The sequence below is a fragment of the Procambarus clarkii genome, chromosome 52 (assembly GCF_040958095.1).
Source record: "Procambarus clarkii isolate CNS0578487 chromosome 52, FALCON_Pclarkii_2.0, whole genome shotgun sequence".
In the NCBI taxonomy this organism is placed as follows: domain Eukaryota; kingdom Metazoa; phylum Arthropoda; class Malacostraca; order Decapoda; family Cambaridae; genus Procambarus; species Procambarus clarkii.
The window spans coordinates 31,301,577-31,315,384 of NC_091201.1; the positions used below are offsets into that span (position 1 = coordinate 31,301,577).

Genomic DNA, 13,808 nt, shown 5'->3' on the forward strand with positions numbered 1-13,808 from the left:
TTGGATGCACACAAGACCTAATATGGTGTAACTCGAACATGTACTCCAATACTAATTTATTAAAGATCAGCAATATATTTTTCAGAATTTCATGAAAAATTAATTTTGGCTCTTTTTTTTTTTTTTTTTTTTTTAAGTATCATTTGAAACTATTTAAATACCTAATAAATACTTGTTTAATTTCAAATGCATGAACAACCAACATTTTGCCACAGACATGTTCAGTACATTTCAGTTAATGGTAAAGCATTCTGGCCATGGCTAGCAGGTGTTCCCTGTACCTGTGATCATGATTGCATTCACCCACTGTAATATAAACTTGACATTGAAAATGATCTGAAGTACTAAAAACCTACTGAATAATGAATGGTATGATCATACCCATCTGGACAAGTCTGAAGTATGATGGATGTGTAAAATTTGTACATATCTCCTCTGGTGATGATGATGATAAAATAGATATAATCAAATGAGTGAATCTCATTGGTGATACAGGAATGTTGCTTCCTTCAAGACAAGGAAGTGGATTTCTCAAATTATCCTTATTTACATAATGTGCAATTTAGTTATAAATTACAAATTTTGTACAATACTTGAATTTTTACATAAATAAAAATGCCAAAAAGTTATAATACTGAATCATTACATAATGCTGTACAAATATATATACATAGCATTCTGCACATTCACAGTAACTTGCTCAGTATTTAGTGTACAAATAAATAAATGGGAGAAACAGACTGATCACCAAGAAACTATGACAGTATCAACAAACCTGAACACCTTTATTCCTCATATGAACTTATGAACTAGACACACACACCGTGTATGAAAAAATATACAGTATTACTGGAAATTGTCCCATCCACCGCCACCTTCACCTCTGCCTCTTCCCCGTGGTGGCCCGCCCCTACTCCGTCCACGTTGAAAGTCGCCTCCTCTACTCCTTCCTCTTTGAAAATCTCCCCTCCCACCCCTTCCTCCATATTGGAAATCCCCCCCTCCTCTAAATGATCTTCCTCGTCCTCTCCAAGAAACACCCCGTCCCCCATGACCACCGTAATTTCCTTCCTCATTATCCCACCCTCCTTCCTGATTGTTATTGAAGTTTCCACCTTTACCATTCCATGAACTATCATCATTATGCCAAGCAGATCCACCTCCACCCCTATCCCCACCTCTGTCTCCACCACCACCACCACCACCATGGTCTATCCCCATTCCTCCTACTCCTCCTCCCCTACCTCCTGAACTCTCGTCCACACCACCACCTCGCATTCCTCCTCTCCCTCGCCAGTGGTTGGGTCTACCCCAATTTCCACGTTCATCCTCCTCGAAATTTCCAAAATCTTTGAACCCTCCACGACCTCTTCCTCGGCCACGACCTCGACCCCAGCTTTGTGCTCTGTCATCCATGTTGCCCCTTTCTCCTCCACCATTATTAATATTATCACCATTATTTTGGTTCTCATGGCTCCATTCATTTTCATAGCCTTGTTCACTATGTTCATTTGTGAACCTTGATCCACTCATTCCTAAACCATAACCACCTCTAGGGTTCCCTCTATGAGGCCAAGCTCCTCGTTGCCCTCCACGATTAAATCCTGCATCAGAATGGTTCCTGAAGTTACCTCTCGGAGTACCAAAATTACGAGGACTGGTTATGAAGTTATTGCTGCTGTTATTATTGGTATTTGTGGTGGTGGGCTGAGGGTTCGGTTCACTAAACTGGCCCTGCTGGAACCCTCCAGTTTTCTTTTCTGTAGATTCTTCAGTGCTATAAAAAAAAAATTGGATTAGTATATTGATTTGAATTAATTTACTGTATTTACAATTATAAGATATATTGTTTATATTGTACACCAAACATGACAGCATGAAGGCCTTTGTCTAATGCAGTCATCTTTAAGACATTGTAGCTCATACAGTATATGGTATATAGATCCGGCACTCAAACCTGGACGAGTTGTTTTCATGCTGCCTCACATAATGTAGCTATGTTGCAAAATAAACTACAGTATATAATATTTTTGTTTTACCAATTATCTACATTCAGCAGAGCTTTTCATTCCTAAATTATATTCTTCCTATAAGTGCAGTACCTTCGGTCACACTCATTTACTGTGCTCAATATAGTACCCTCGATTATCTGCAAATTTAAATTTCTTTCCACCTTATTAGAATAATTGTTTGCTTGTTTACTCTTTCATGTTGCCATCTACATAAATATTAAATACAGGTTATTTCATATTCTAGCATTCCTGCAGACATTATGGCCTTGCTTGTGCTGCTTCCCCCCCCCCCCTCTCTTATCCATGACTCTGAATTCACTTCATACAGTAACAATGTTTACAGTATACCATGCATTAAAAGAATGTCTTCTCAGTAAGTACATAGTTCCAGTTATAAGAACCCAAGAGCCTAGAAATACAAAGATACACAAAATTTACATTTTTTCTACAGCTATTTTACAACTGCATGACAGCAATAAATAAAAGGTAGGCCAGAGAATTAAAATTATATAAGTACTGTACAGTAATTGTATTTGAAGAAATGAAGACAAGATGTGCATAGCATTTTCAGTTATCTTGCATTACACTGGGTAATGTTCACAACAGTTTTGCAAGCACTTTACAGTAAAAGTGACCTCTGACCTCCCTTCATAATAGGATATGACATCATATGTATAGTACTAACAAACAGTATAAATCTTCATTGTATTTACATGGGATTGGCCACAAAAAGATAACCTGACCAAAAATGTTAATAAGACAAAATTAAATACAGGACCTAGGGAAACCAGCCAACCAGAATGTCATGCAAACCGGCAGGCAAGACAGATGAGTCTTGGCAAAATAAATACAAAACCTTGCCCATGAACACCCAGCAAAGGAAGGTGAATGCTTCCACTAACAAGAACAATCAATTAGGCAACCCAAGCGCATCCTCAGCAAAAGAGCATCGCTTCAACACATGCAAGTAGCAAGGCCAAGTACGATCACAACACAAGCACACAGCTAACTACAACTCCTCATTAAGTCTTTTGTGCTACCCAGAGGTGAGGTGTCTCAAGAAGAGTCAACTAATAGTCACTGATGTAAGCCAAGGCCTGGACACCTCGGCCCCACAGTTACTAGTCAGATTGATGAATGTTTTTGACAGCAGATTTGACACAACAAAGAGACCGGAAGAGGTAACACAAGTTGCTCGTGCAGAAGCCCAGTAATCTCAGAACACTGATGAACTGGTACCTGCCAATAGGCTTCCCAGAGATTAAAGGAGACCAGCCAAGAGTAGGGAGTGAGTCCCCAACAAACTACCACAGTGTTACTAAGAAAGATAGATAAGGTATATAAGCATTGATTCTTAAAAGGTTGAGGTTCAATGTCTTCTTGATGAAACCTTTCGTCACTACTAGGAACAGATGGGGCTGTGCCTGAAGAAAATGTTCCATGCAAATTACCTAATTGTTCAATATTTCCTTATTGTAATTCGAAAGAACAAGGAAAATTGTCGCCCAAGGATGATGGAAATCTTGGAAGGAAAGGGTGACCAATTACAAGCCAGACCCTGGACACCAGAGCCCAGAAACTCATAAATTAATCCAAGCATGGGAAAAATGCCTTCATATATTGTCCCACACCACCATCAATATAGGGAAGGTTGGTGCCATGAAAAAGCTACTAGTGACAGGAATGAAACCACTGTAGAAAAAAGGAGGCTCCCAGGACTAACCACAATGCTAGGGATGTTGCAAACTTTAGTCTGAAGACATAACTACTCAGTGGCTATAAAGAAACCTGCACATAAAACTAAAAGTGGCTGGACAGTATATATAGTATTTTTATATTGTCCAATATCTAATTTACAAGAGGTAGTGAGAATAAGGTAATTATTAGGAGACAGCACGAAGCCATTAAGACTATATAGCGAGGTAGTGAGTAAAATAATACAAGTACAAATACATTTACAAATTATACTGTGTGAAACAATATCATTCAAGCCTTCCTTACCTACAATAAAACAGGCTTAACTGTAGCTTGGGTTTACTTAACATCTATGACATACTATCTGCTGCATCAACAAAATAAATTCCTTTTTTGCCATAATTCATTGAATGTGTACTATATAATTCAGCAGCTCATGCTGGGTTGTCTTTGTCCTCTATAAACTTGTCCAGACTTATGCCTATTAAAATTTATTTAAGTTTCCTCTTCTAGACTTTCAATCACATAAGATGAAAGACAAAATATTAACCATAAAACCTACTTTCCCAAAATGTTCTCGGTATCTTAATCTTTTACCTGTGATATATGATTAGAACAATAGCTTGGACAGATTTTGTACAAATTTAAAACATAACTTAAAAGAACAAAGAATATACAGTATAACAGTAGTGGCCTTACCTTGCATTAGGATTAAGTAGCTGATTCTTTTCCTTGATGAGTTTCCTAGCAAACTCATAGTCACCAGTGACTTCTGCAATGGCTTCTTCCTCCTCCATCGTAGTAAAAGCCTTTTGGATTACGTCACCTGACACTTTCTCTGTAATTTAACATTCTTCATTATTTCTTTTAGTTTAATTTAATATAAAAATTATTTCTTTATCATCATCTAGTACAGTATATCTCTTACTATTTATCTACATTCCATTTATATCAATCAGCATATCTTTCTTGCTTGTCATTCTTATCAATTGTTGTATCACTGTTTACTTATCCACCTGCCACTCCATAAGTCTATATTTGTCTATCACTGTTTAGCATTTTTGCTCACTATTGAGTGATTAACACTTTGCACCAAAGAACTAAACACCAAAAAACAGGGTCCAAGGGCTATAGCTAGCAATATACAGATGACCACTCCATGATGAGGATGACCAGTAAAGAAAAGTTAACAGGCAGCCTTAATAACACTTCTGTGGCCCTCTATTTATTCACCTGACGAGTCTAGTATAGTCTAATCTCTGTCTGTCTCTGTCTGTCTGTCTGTCTGTCTGTCTGTCTCTGTCTGTCTGTCTGTCTGTCTGTCTGTCTGTCTGTCTGTCTGTCTCCCTCTCCCTCTCCCCCCCCCCCCCCTTGTGCAACTCCACAAAAAACACTCTTAATATATATAATCGTACCTTTTCTTTTTAAACTGCGATATTTTTAAAAACAATTTTCAATTACACATGCCAAAAGTACGGTAATTTGGAAATACAAAGGTATTAAAATTCAACAGTTAAACCAATTCATTATTTTAAAACATGAAAATGACTTACCAAGTGGTATTAGAAATCCGCAATAGAGAATAGAGTTTGCTTTAATAGTATTAAGTGGTACAGAGCCAGCAGGGAGCTCATCGCCATCATCAGTGTAAACCAACTCTCCCTCTATGTTGGCTGGCAAACTGAACAAGGCAGCACTGTCCGTCACCACCCAACTAGTCTGTTAAAACAATCTTATTTATTATCCAATACTTGTACATAATAACATGAAATATAGGAATGCTGCCGCACACACTTGTACAGGAATGTATAATTAACTTAAATACTGCAGTATATTAGAAAGGTTTAGTTCCAAAATATCAGATACAAAAATATCTTTTATAAGATGTAGTAAATAACTAGAGATGAACAAAAGCAGTTAACACCATGGGATGGATGTTGAGATGCACAACTTACCGCACTGTTCTCTTCCTCCATCTCTTCATCCAGCCCTCCGGCAGCGTTCCAGGCAGCCTGAAAAGTCTTGGGGATAGGCTTGGCATAAGGAGTCTTCTTAGAAAACCTGAAAATATTAACTTGTAAATATTGGAAGACGCACCTGGTTGTCGTCGCCCCTAAATGAACAATATTTTCATATAAAATTACAGTGCTATACTGTAATAGTGAATATGAACAAAATAAAAGTTATGGTGGTGAACCGAGAAGAAAATTCTGTAAAATAAATGTAATTTATAAATAAATAGTTTAATAATGTGAAAATTAGAATTATGACTGTGCCATGTTTACAACAAAAGATATAAGTCCAATAATTAGGTCAATACAGTATGGTTCTGTATACTGTATATATATATATATATATATATATATATATATATATATATATATATATGCCTCCTGATATTACAAAACCCCTTTGTGATGTTTTTTAAATTATTTATAATAAAATAATGTGGATGGGTGGATTGTGTGTTTAAAAACATGAAAGCAGATTAGAACACAAAAATGCACAAATGTCATACACAACCATTTTTGTATATGGATCTTCTTGAGGTTATCTTGAGATGATTTCGGGGCTCAGTGTCCCCGCGGCCTGGTCCTCGACCAGGCCTCCACCCCTAGGAAGCAGCCAATAGTAGCTGTCTAACTCCCAGGTACCTATTTACTGCTAGGTAACTGGGGCATCAGGGTGAAAGAAACATTTTGCCCATTTGTCCCTGGCTCCACCGGGGGATCGAACCCGGAACCTCAGGACTACGAATCCGAAGCGCTGTCCACCCAGCTGTCAGGGGCTGGATGCTCACATTAACAACGTATGTCTTCTATCTTTCACTTTCAGCAAGATGGCCGAATACATTTATATGGTTAGGTTAGACAAAGTTACTTTAAATTTTTTAAATGACCCATTTATACATGAAACTACTTGGTGCATTTGCCATATAAATGAATTAAATACTGTAGTTAGACACGTTATGTAACAAGATTGTATTTATTCTGACTACTCCATAAATTCATTAAAAGAGGATCTGGTTAATAGGGTTAAAATTTTAAATACAAAATTTCTATAGTGAGTCCAGGTAAGCTGTAAATTTAAATTATTTTAATTATAAAAGTACAACACTAGTTGTCTAATATATCACACTGGAGCCATAACTCATTCAATATGGGAAACTCTTGTAAAGTTTCCCATATATACTTACACTTTAATACACTTACTGTATTAAAATTCTAATAAAGTCCCAAAATTACTGCCCAAGAGTTTTAACATTTTAGGAGAGAGAGCGTGATCATGACCCCCACTGTCAGATCAAGCAATATGAGAGAAATACTGTGGGAAGTTAGACAAGGCAGCCATATCTATTTGTACTTTTATGAACTTTTTGTCTGCCAGAGATGAATTATTATTATTATTATTATTATTATTATTATTATTATGAAGAGAAATCATAAGCAAATTAAGGCATGTGATGCCTGTAAGTGCATCAGATTACTTTTATGCACTTTTTGTCTTTCCGAGATGAACTATTATTATTATTATTATTATTATTATTATTATTATTATTATAATTATTATGAAGAGAATTCATAAGCAGATGCTTGTAAGTGCATCAGATGCCTTTACAGCATCAAAGTAAGGTAAGGGTTAACCTGGAGGGCCACAGCATCAAGTCCAGCCACAAAGTCATCTTTTAAAAACACAACAGTACAGCCATGGAATAACAGTACTAATGATAAAGACGTAATCAAATACATGAGTATATACCAGAGTGTTACTGAAAATATTGTTGATAATAAGTTGGCAACATCATTAACCACACTGTCATTTTTATTCAGAAATGTTTCTCTGAATTGATCTGTTACGAAAATCCATTATCAAGCTATATTATATAAACATAGTCTAAATACAAGAACAAAAATATTTTGCAGCAACTCACCTATCAAACCCAGAACTATCAAAGTCTAAGCCAGGAATAGTTTCTGGCCCGGTAGACTCTGCTTCCTCTACCTTGTCTTCAGGGCCCATGCCAGGAATAACTCCTTGGGAGGTTAAGCCCGTACCAATTGGAATATCATCTGAAACCCATTAAACTCCAATTAGCTTTATTTTGCTCCACACACTGACTTTTATGGCTAGCTACCGTACACTACAGTCAACAGTAATTCTAGATTTGCACTTATGTACTGACATTGTAACTGTTTTATTGTGTTATAAGATGCTAATGACACATACAGTACATGTATATTGTAGAGAGTATACCTGCCTGTATATCTTCCATATATTGGTTTAAGTATATATTTTGTAACATGAGTGTAGTGAGAATAAAGAATGTGGGAATGCTGAAGAAGTGATTCAGGCATAAGAGAAGCAGCAGACTCATGAAGGATAAAAACAATGCAAAAGCAAAAAAAAATAAAATAAATAAAGATGGTGAATGGAGAAAGAAAAGCTGCTAGAATTACACCATGGAAGAAGAAGAACTTAGCAACCACTAAATGGTGCATGATGTTTAATAGTAGAGATGGTGGCACTTCCCACAAATTTTCTAAATTATACTTATCAAGGAATTTGTTTAATTTGCAGCACAATAGCACATGCCTACATTCTCTTCAGTGTTGTGGGCCACATAAAAATAAATAAATGCCTGTACAAATTAAGATCAACTGTGAAGTAGTCTTGAGATCTCTGGCTCTTGCCAGGTGCCCCTAGTCCCATGGTTTATTGAATAGGAAGCTAATATCTTCCAGACTTGCTTCACTGGGTTGACACTTGAAGGTATCTGAATCACCCTGTTGAGTTTGCCTTTCCCTAATTTAGTATATGGTATTCATTACATCTGTCCTTCCAATAGTCTGTTTGAGCCCAGCTCTGGATTTATGCTTTTTTCGCTTGTTCCCTCTTGCGAGATTCTTTTTGGTGTAGGATATGGACTAAGTACTTTGCATGCCTTACAACAGTGTGCAGGCATTGTTAACACTTCCCACAGCTGCAATGCAGGATTATTCAGCTAAGTCAACCTTCCTAATTTCATGGGTGTGGGTTTTGCAACACACATGCCACTCTTTCCTGAAATATCCTACTCAAGACTTCTGAGCTAGGGGTTTTCAACTGGACTACCTGCATATTTGTTAAGTACATTTTGTCTAAAGATTTCCTGCCTGTGATGTGATGTTGAGTTCCCTGTTGGTAAAGTGACCTGCTTCCTGTTTTGCTGTGGTAATAATACCTGACCAGATGAGGGTTTGATAGAGCAGTAATTTTCTATGAATTTACCTCTTGCAGTCATTCTAGTAATCTGAAATCAGTGTAGAGATGAAAATATCAAGCTAATAGCAGAGTTTATTTGAATATCATGTTGAAATAATGATTAATCAACTTGATACTTTCATCTCTATAGCACTGATTTATAACAGAGAAAACAGTGGTAGCTGACTACTGCCTGCATTAATCAGAGCCAATAGATTGGCGGATTCTGCTGCATAAAAAAATTAGGTGACCCCTAGAAATGGTAGTAATCTGAAAGTGATATAAAGAAAGTTTAACATTAAAAGCCTGATAACAAAGGCCATAGCTTTGTGCCATAGAAAGGACAGAATATTAAAGGTAAACTTAATTCCTACCAATATCCATTGAGTCATCAGCAAGTACTCCAGCAGGTAATGTGTTCAGGTTGTACTTGTCTCTCATTTTGTCACCAGGACGATTTCTTGTCCAGAACTTTGAGGTGTGATCGTTGGAGCCCGAGCACAGAATATGACCAAGAGGATGCCATGCCAGGTCCCAGATGATGCCATCATGGGCAGATTCAATAGCTCCAACTTCCTTATCATTCCTAATGAAGAAAAATTATTTGTATTCATTATTCTGCATGCATAGGGAAAGGAGGCACACACATACATCATAACATAATAAACAGCAAAAGAATTCCAAATACCTGGCACATTACCTATTTGAGAATGACAATAAAATGAAATCTCCAAAATACACGCCTCAAAATAACAAATAACGGGTATATTACACTACATCTAAACAGATCAATTTTAATATCAGAGTTCTCATAAAAAATTTGGATTTAGATCCAAATATTTTATCATTTGTAGTGAAACCTGAATCATCACAGGTAATATTTTCAAGCAAATTATTCTTCTGGTGGATAGCCATTACTTTAAAGGGGGCTTGGGCCCCATTTGACCCCGCTTGGGTGTTGGTATCCTCGGCGTGGGGCTTCTTGTTACAGGGGGAGGGTTTTTTTCTAAAAATTTACCCACTGAGTGTGGTATCTTCATTAAAATTGCTCGGAATTAGTCTTTGACGAGTTAAAAGTTAAAATGTTAGTTTGTTAGTTAGTTAGTTAAAACTCATTAGTTAAAATGAGTTTGACAGAATTCTTATTCACCAAGTTAACAGGAGTCATAAGGCTACCTTTAAAAAATATAAATAAGGTAAAGGGCTGGGGTATGGGCAGTATTGTACTGGAGATCAAGGTGAAAACTATATAATCAAGTTTTCCTGGTTGTAATGTCTAGCTTTTTATTTATATTAATATAAATGTGTTGTTTTATTATTTAAATGTCAGTATTTTCTTTGTCAATATTAATTAGTTTTTCATTTGCCTGTGTTTGCAAGTACAGTACTGTATGTTGAATTGTTTATGAGAGAATCACCACAAGGCAAGGTAAGGAGAATGTTTGTTAGAAAAGTAGATTTCCCATGTACAGTATTTTTGTGTAGCAAGCGTCACCTCGCTCTCTGCCAGCGGACACCGAGAGAGAAGTTGGACTCAGCAGGAAGAGGTGGTGTGTTCAGTTGTGCTTGTGAGGCGCCCACTTTCATAGCAAGGTGTTTATCTCAGTCTCTTTCCCATTGACACTGACATTTGCATACTTTTATGTAATTTAATTTATTGTGCGTGTTCGTTGACATGTGTGTTTAATCAAATAAATGTACACACCTCTCTGGTTTGTTTAAATTCTTCAAGATAAATGGTTGTGTGTGTAGTCCGCTAGAACTCAATCATTTATTTGTTGAAGTGTCATTCTTATAGTATTGTGTATATTAACATTAAATAATTAATTTAACCACCGTGCTGCTCCGAGTTTATTGTGAAAGTCCCCGTGCGCATGAAATAAAGTGTTCCCAAAAAATTATTTTTTCTTTGTAAAGTGATAAATTTCTTTCCCTGAACATGTCTATGTAAAAATAAATACCAAATTCCACTTACTTTGGCTGTGAGGACGTGGACAAGGTGTGCTGTGACATCATCAGGGCCTGGTCGCCCATGCATGACTCGCCCAGATACGGTCGCACGGGCCATTCAAGTATCGGGTGTTGCCACAAATATATTTTCAATTACTTGTTCTATGTATTTCCAATGTGTTTTTTTTTATTATATATAATGTATATTTGTATCCTTTACAATATGTATACAGTAGAATGTTCATAACGTTCCATGGAACTGTGATACATGTGTCAGTAATGTGTCCACAATAAATGTTTATTGTTGCAATATTACTTGTTAAAAATTCACTATAATTACATATATACAGTTTCACACACTATTTACACAGTAACACACTGTATTACACACTCAGAACTTCAGAAGTGAGTAATAATCAACAAAGTTGTCCACGATGCACAGCGCGACTTCGCTTTCTTTGCACCAGGTACAGATAGATTTTCGCTTCCTGTTTCTTCATTCTGTGTGCTTGCAAATAACGCACTCATGTACACCCTTGGCTTTAGTACTTGTAGGTTGTATGTAGCCAAGCTTGTAAAGCATAAGGTAGTATTGAAAAGACTATAGGAAAAGATCAATTTGTAAGGTAGTCTTGAAAAGATCGCTTTGTATCGTCCCACACAGGAAGAGATTCAGCTTGCCTCAAAGAGTGTCCGTCAGTCAGGAAGAGATTCAGGTATTCTTGAAAATATCTATGGAAAACACCACCATGGAAGCCGCTAACACTGTTCATCTATGCTACTTGTATCAGATGCATCATCTTAAGGTTATCTTGAGATGATTTCGGGGTTTTTTAGTGTCCCCGCGGCCCGGTCCTCGACCAGGCCTCCACCCCCAGGAAGCAGCCCGTGGCAGCTGACTAACACCCAGGTACCTATTTTACTGCTAGGTAACAGGGGCATAGGGTGAAAGAAACTATGCCCATTGTTTCTCGCCGGCGCCCGAGATCGAACCCGGGACCACAGGATCACAAATCCAGCGTGCTGTCCGCTCGGCCAACCGGCTCCCTTCATCACGCTCGGCCGACCGGCTCCCATCATCACTGAACGCCGAAAACAAATCATCTATGTATCATCTAAATAAATTGGAGATGGCATAGGATTACAAGGGTGCGCTCAGAGCTACAACTAGATATGCTCACTGTATCGTCCTCATAGGTGCTGTATCACTTGCATCTGAACTTTGTGTTAGGTCCTTATTGTGCCTAGGTTCACCAATATTATGACCCTTATGTTCTTCAAACAATAAGGTTTGAATTTCACCGACAGAGCATTATCTTTCAACACCACGTCGGACAGATGTTTGGAAGCCAGAGACGCGTGTGCCACCCATGGTTGCTCACTCAGTATTAACCCAGCCAGCAGCCCTAGGGCATTCTGGGAATTTTTTCCAAGATGGCTGCCTCTCACTGGACGTCCTAAAAGACCATTTCGTACACAACCAACCTTGCACACATTTAGAATGTGTACGGAAAAATCAAAAAGAGTTTTCTTGGTTGACGCAGTTTCCCGCCGACCAAGAATGCTGTACTTGGTTGGCACAGTTAAGTGGTTAAAGAAATAAAATATATAAAAAAGCTTGTATACTTCTCCCCTCATTTACATGATATGCCATTGCTACCTAATGAAAGTCTCATTCCTAGACAAGATTTTTTTTTTTTACATAACTGATGTGTTCATTACAGCAAATAAAACTTTAGTATTTATATACAGTACTTTCTGTTAAACCATTATTTATATATTGTTTATATATTATCTGAAAATTTACAACAAAATTTGATTTTAAACTGCAAAAAACACCAAATTCGGTATTCAGAAATTCAGAGCCTGCCCTGACTGTACATACAGCAGGACCTTGCCAGAGGAAACTGAGGGGTGCAGCTCAAAAATGAAAATAAACCTGACATAAATATAACAAATGCTTACCCAACATGCCAGAACAATATGGAGCCATCAGAGCCTCCACTTGCAAACAGACCCTCATGATGAGGGTGCCAGCCAATGCATGATGCTTCTTTTTTGTGACCTCGAAATACCTAAAAAAAATAAAAAAAGGAACATTCAGATTACTTTTTTTGTGCTGATGGTAGCTGTAATTAATTAGTTATTTAAAAAAATTATTTACATATACAGTACAATACGAAGATACTGGTATGGACTGCAAATGGACTGCTACTGAACTTAGAATGATATAATAGACATAACAAATTCCTAGACAATGATTCAATATTACATTGAAAATTTGCTTTCTGGACAAAGTACACATTGATGGTATGGGAAGCAGGAATTTCTTACAAGCATGCATCAACAGCCAAGTCTTTTATCAGAGGAAGTTATTACCTGTACTCAAAAAGCATATCTTTCTAAACATATGATTCCAGCCTGTTTTCCTTCCTATGACCATCCATATTGTAGTATGTGTCCATGTTAGGTTTCATGTTCTAACCTATGAAATCTAAACCATATGGATTTTAGGATTGTATACTGACCAGCTAAAGTGAGCAATATGGAGATATGGGGACATGACTCAAGATGAAACAGAAGACAAGCAAAATACTGACATAATATACAAAGATTTTGCGAGGTATTCAACAAATGTGACAATAGTGTTATTGCAAACAAAATCCACACACAAAAACAGAATTACTGGCAAAGTAGGAAGATGGATCTTTAATTTCCTACAAAACAGAACTCAAAGAACCATTTAAAAGTCAATAAATTCAAATCCAGACCATCCACCATGGAAAGCTCTGTTCCGTAGGATACAGTGTTTACCCCCAGTACTTTTCCTTATTCTCATATTGGACGTAGGAAAGGAACAAACTATATAGTACCATATCTTTTGCAGATAGATTTTTATAAGAGTAGACA

At 37.1% G+C, this 13,808-nt stretch overlaps 1 protein-coding gene across 1 annotated transcript in view; it reads right to left on the reverse strand.

Annotated features, from left to right (window-relative positions):
- Positions 1-704: 704 nt before the first annotated feature.
- The window catches only part of Wdr33 (WD repeat domain 33), a 77,703-nt gene continuing 64,599 nt past the window's right edge, over positions 705-13,808 (reverse strand). The window contains exons 8-14 of the mRNA XM_045750661.2: positions 12,864-12,973; positions 9,323-9,534; positions 7,639-7,777; positions 5,663-5,768; positions 5,261-5,426; positions 4,407-4,545; positions 705-1,777 (exon numbers count right to left, since the gene is read on the reverse strand). Coding sequence (XP_045606617.1) covers positions 847-1,777; positions 4,407-4,545; positions 5,261-5,426; positions 5,663-5,768; positions 7,639-7,777; positions 9,323-9,534; positions 12,864-12,973 — 1,803 coding nt within the window. The 3' untranslated portion in view covers positions 705-846. The remainder of the gene's footprint in view (positions 1,778-4,406; positions 4,546-5,260; positions 5,427-5,662; positions 5,769-7,638; positions 7,778-9,322; positions 9,535-12,863; positions 12,974-13,808) is intronic.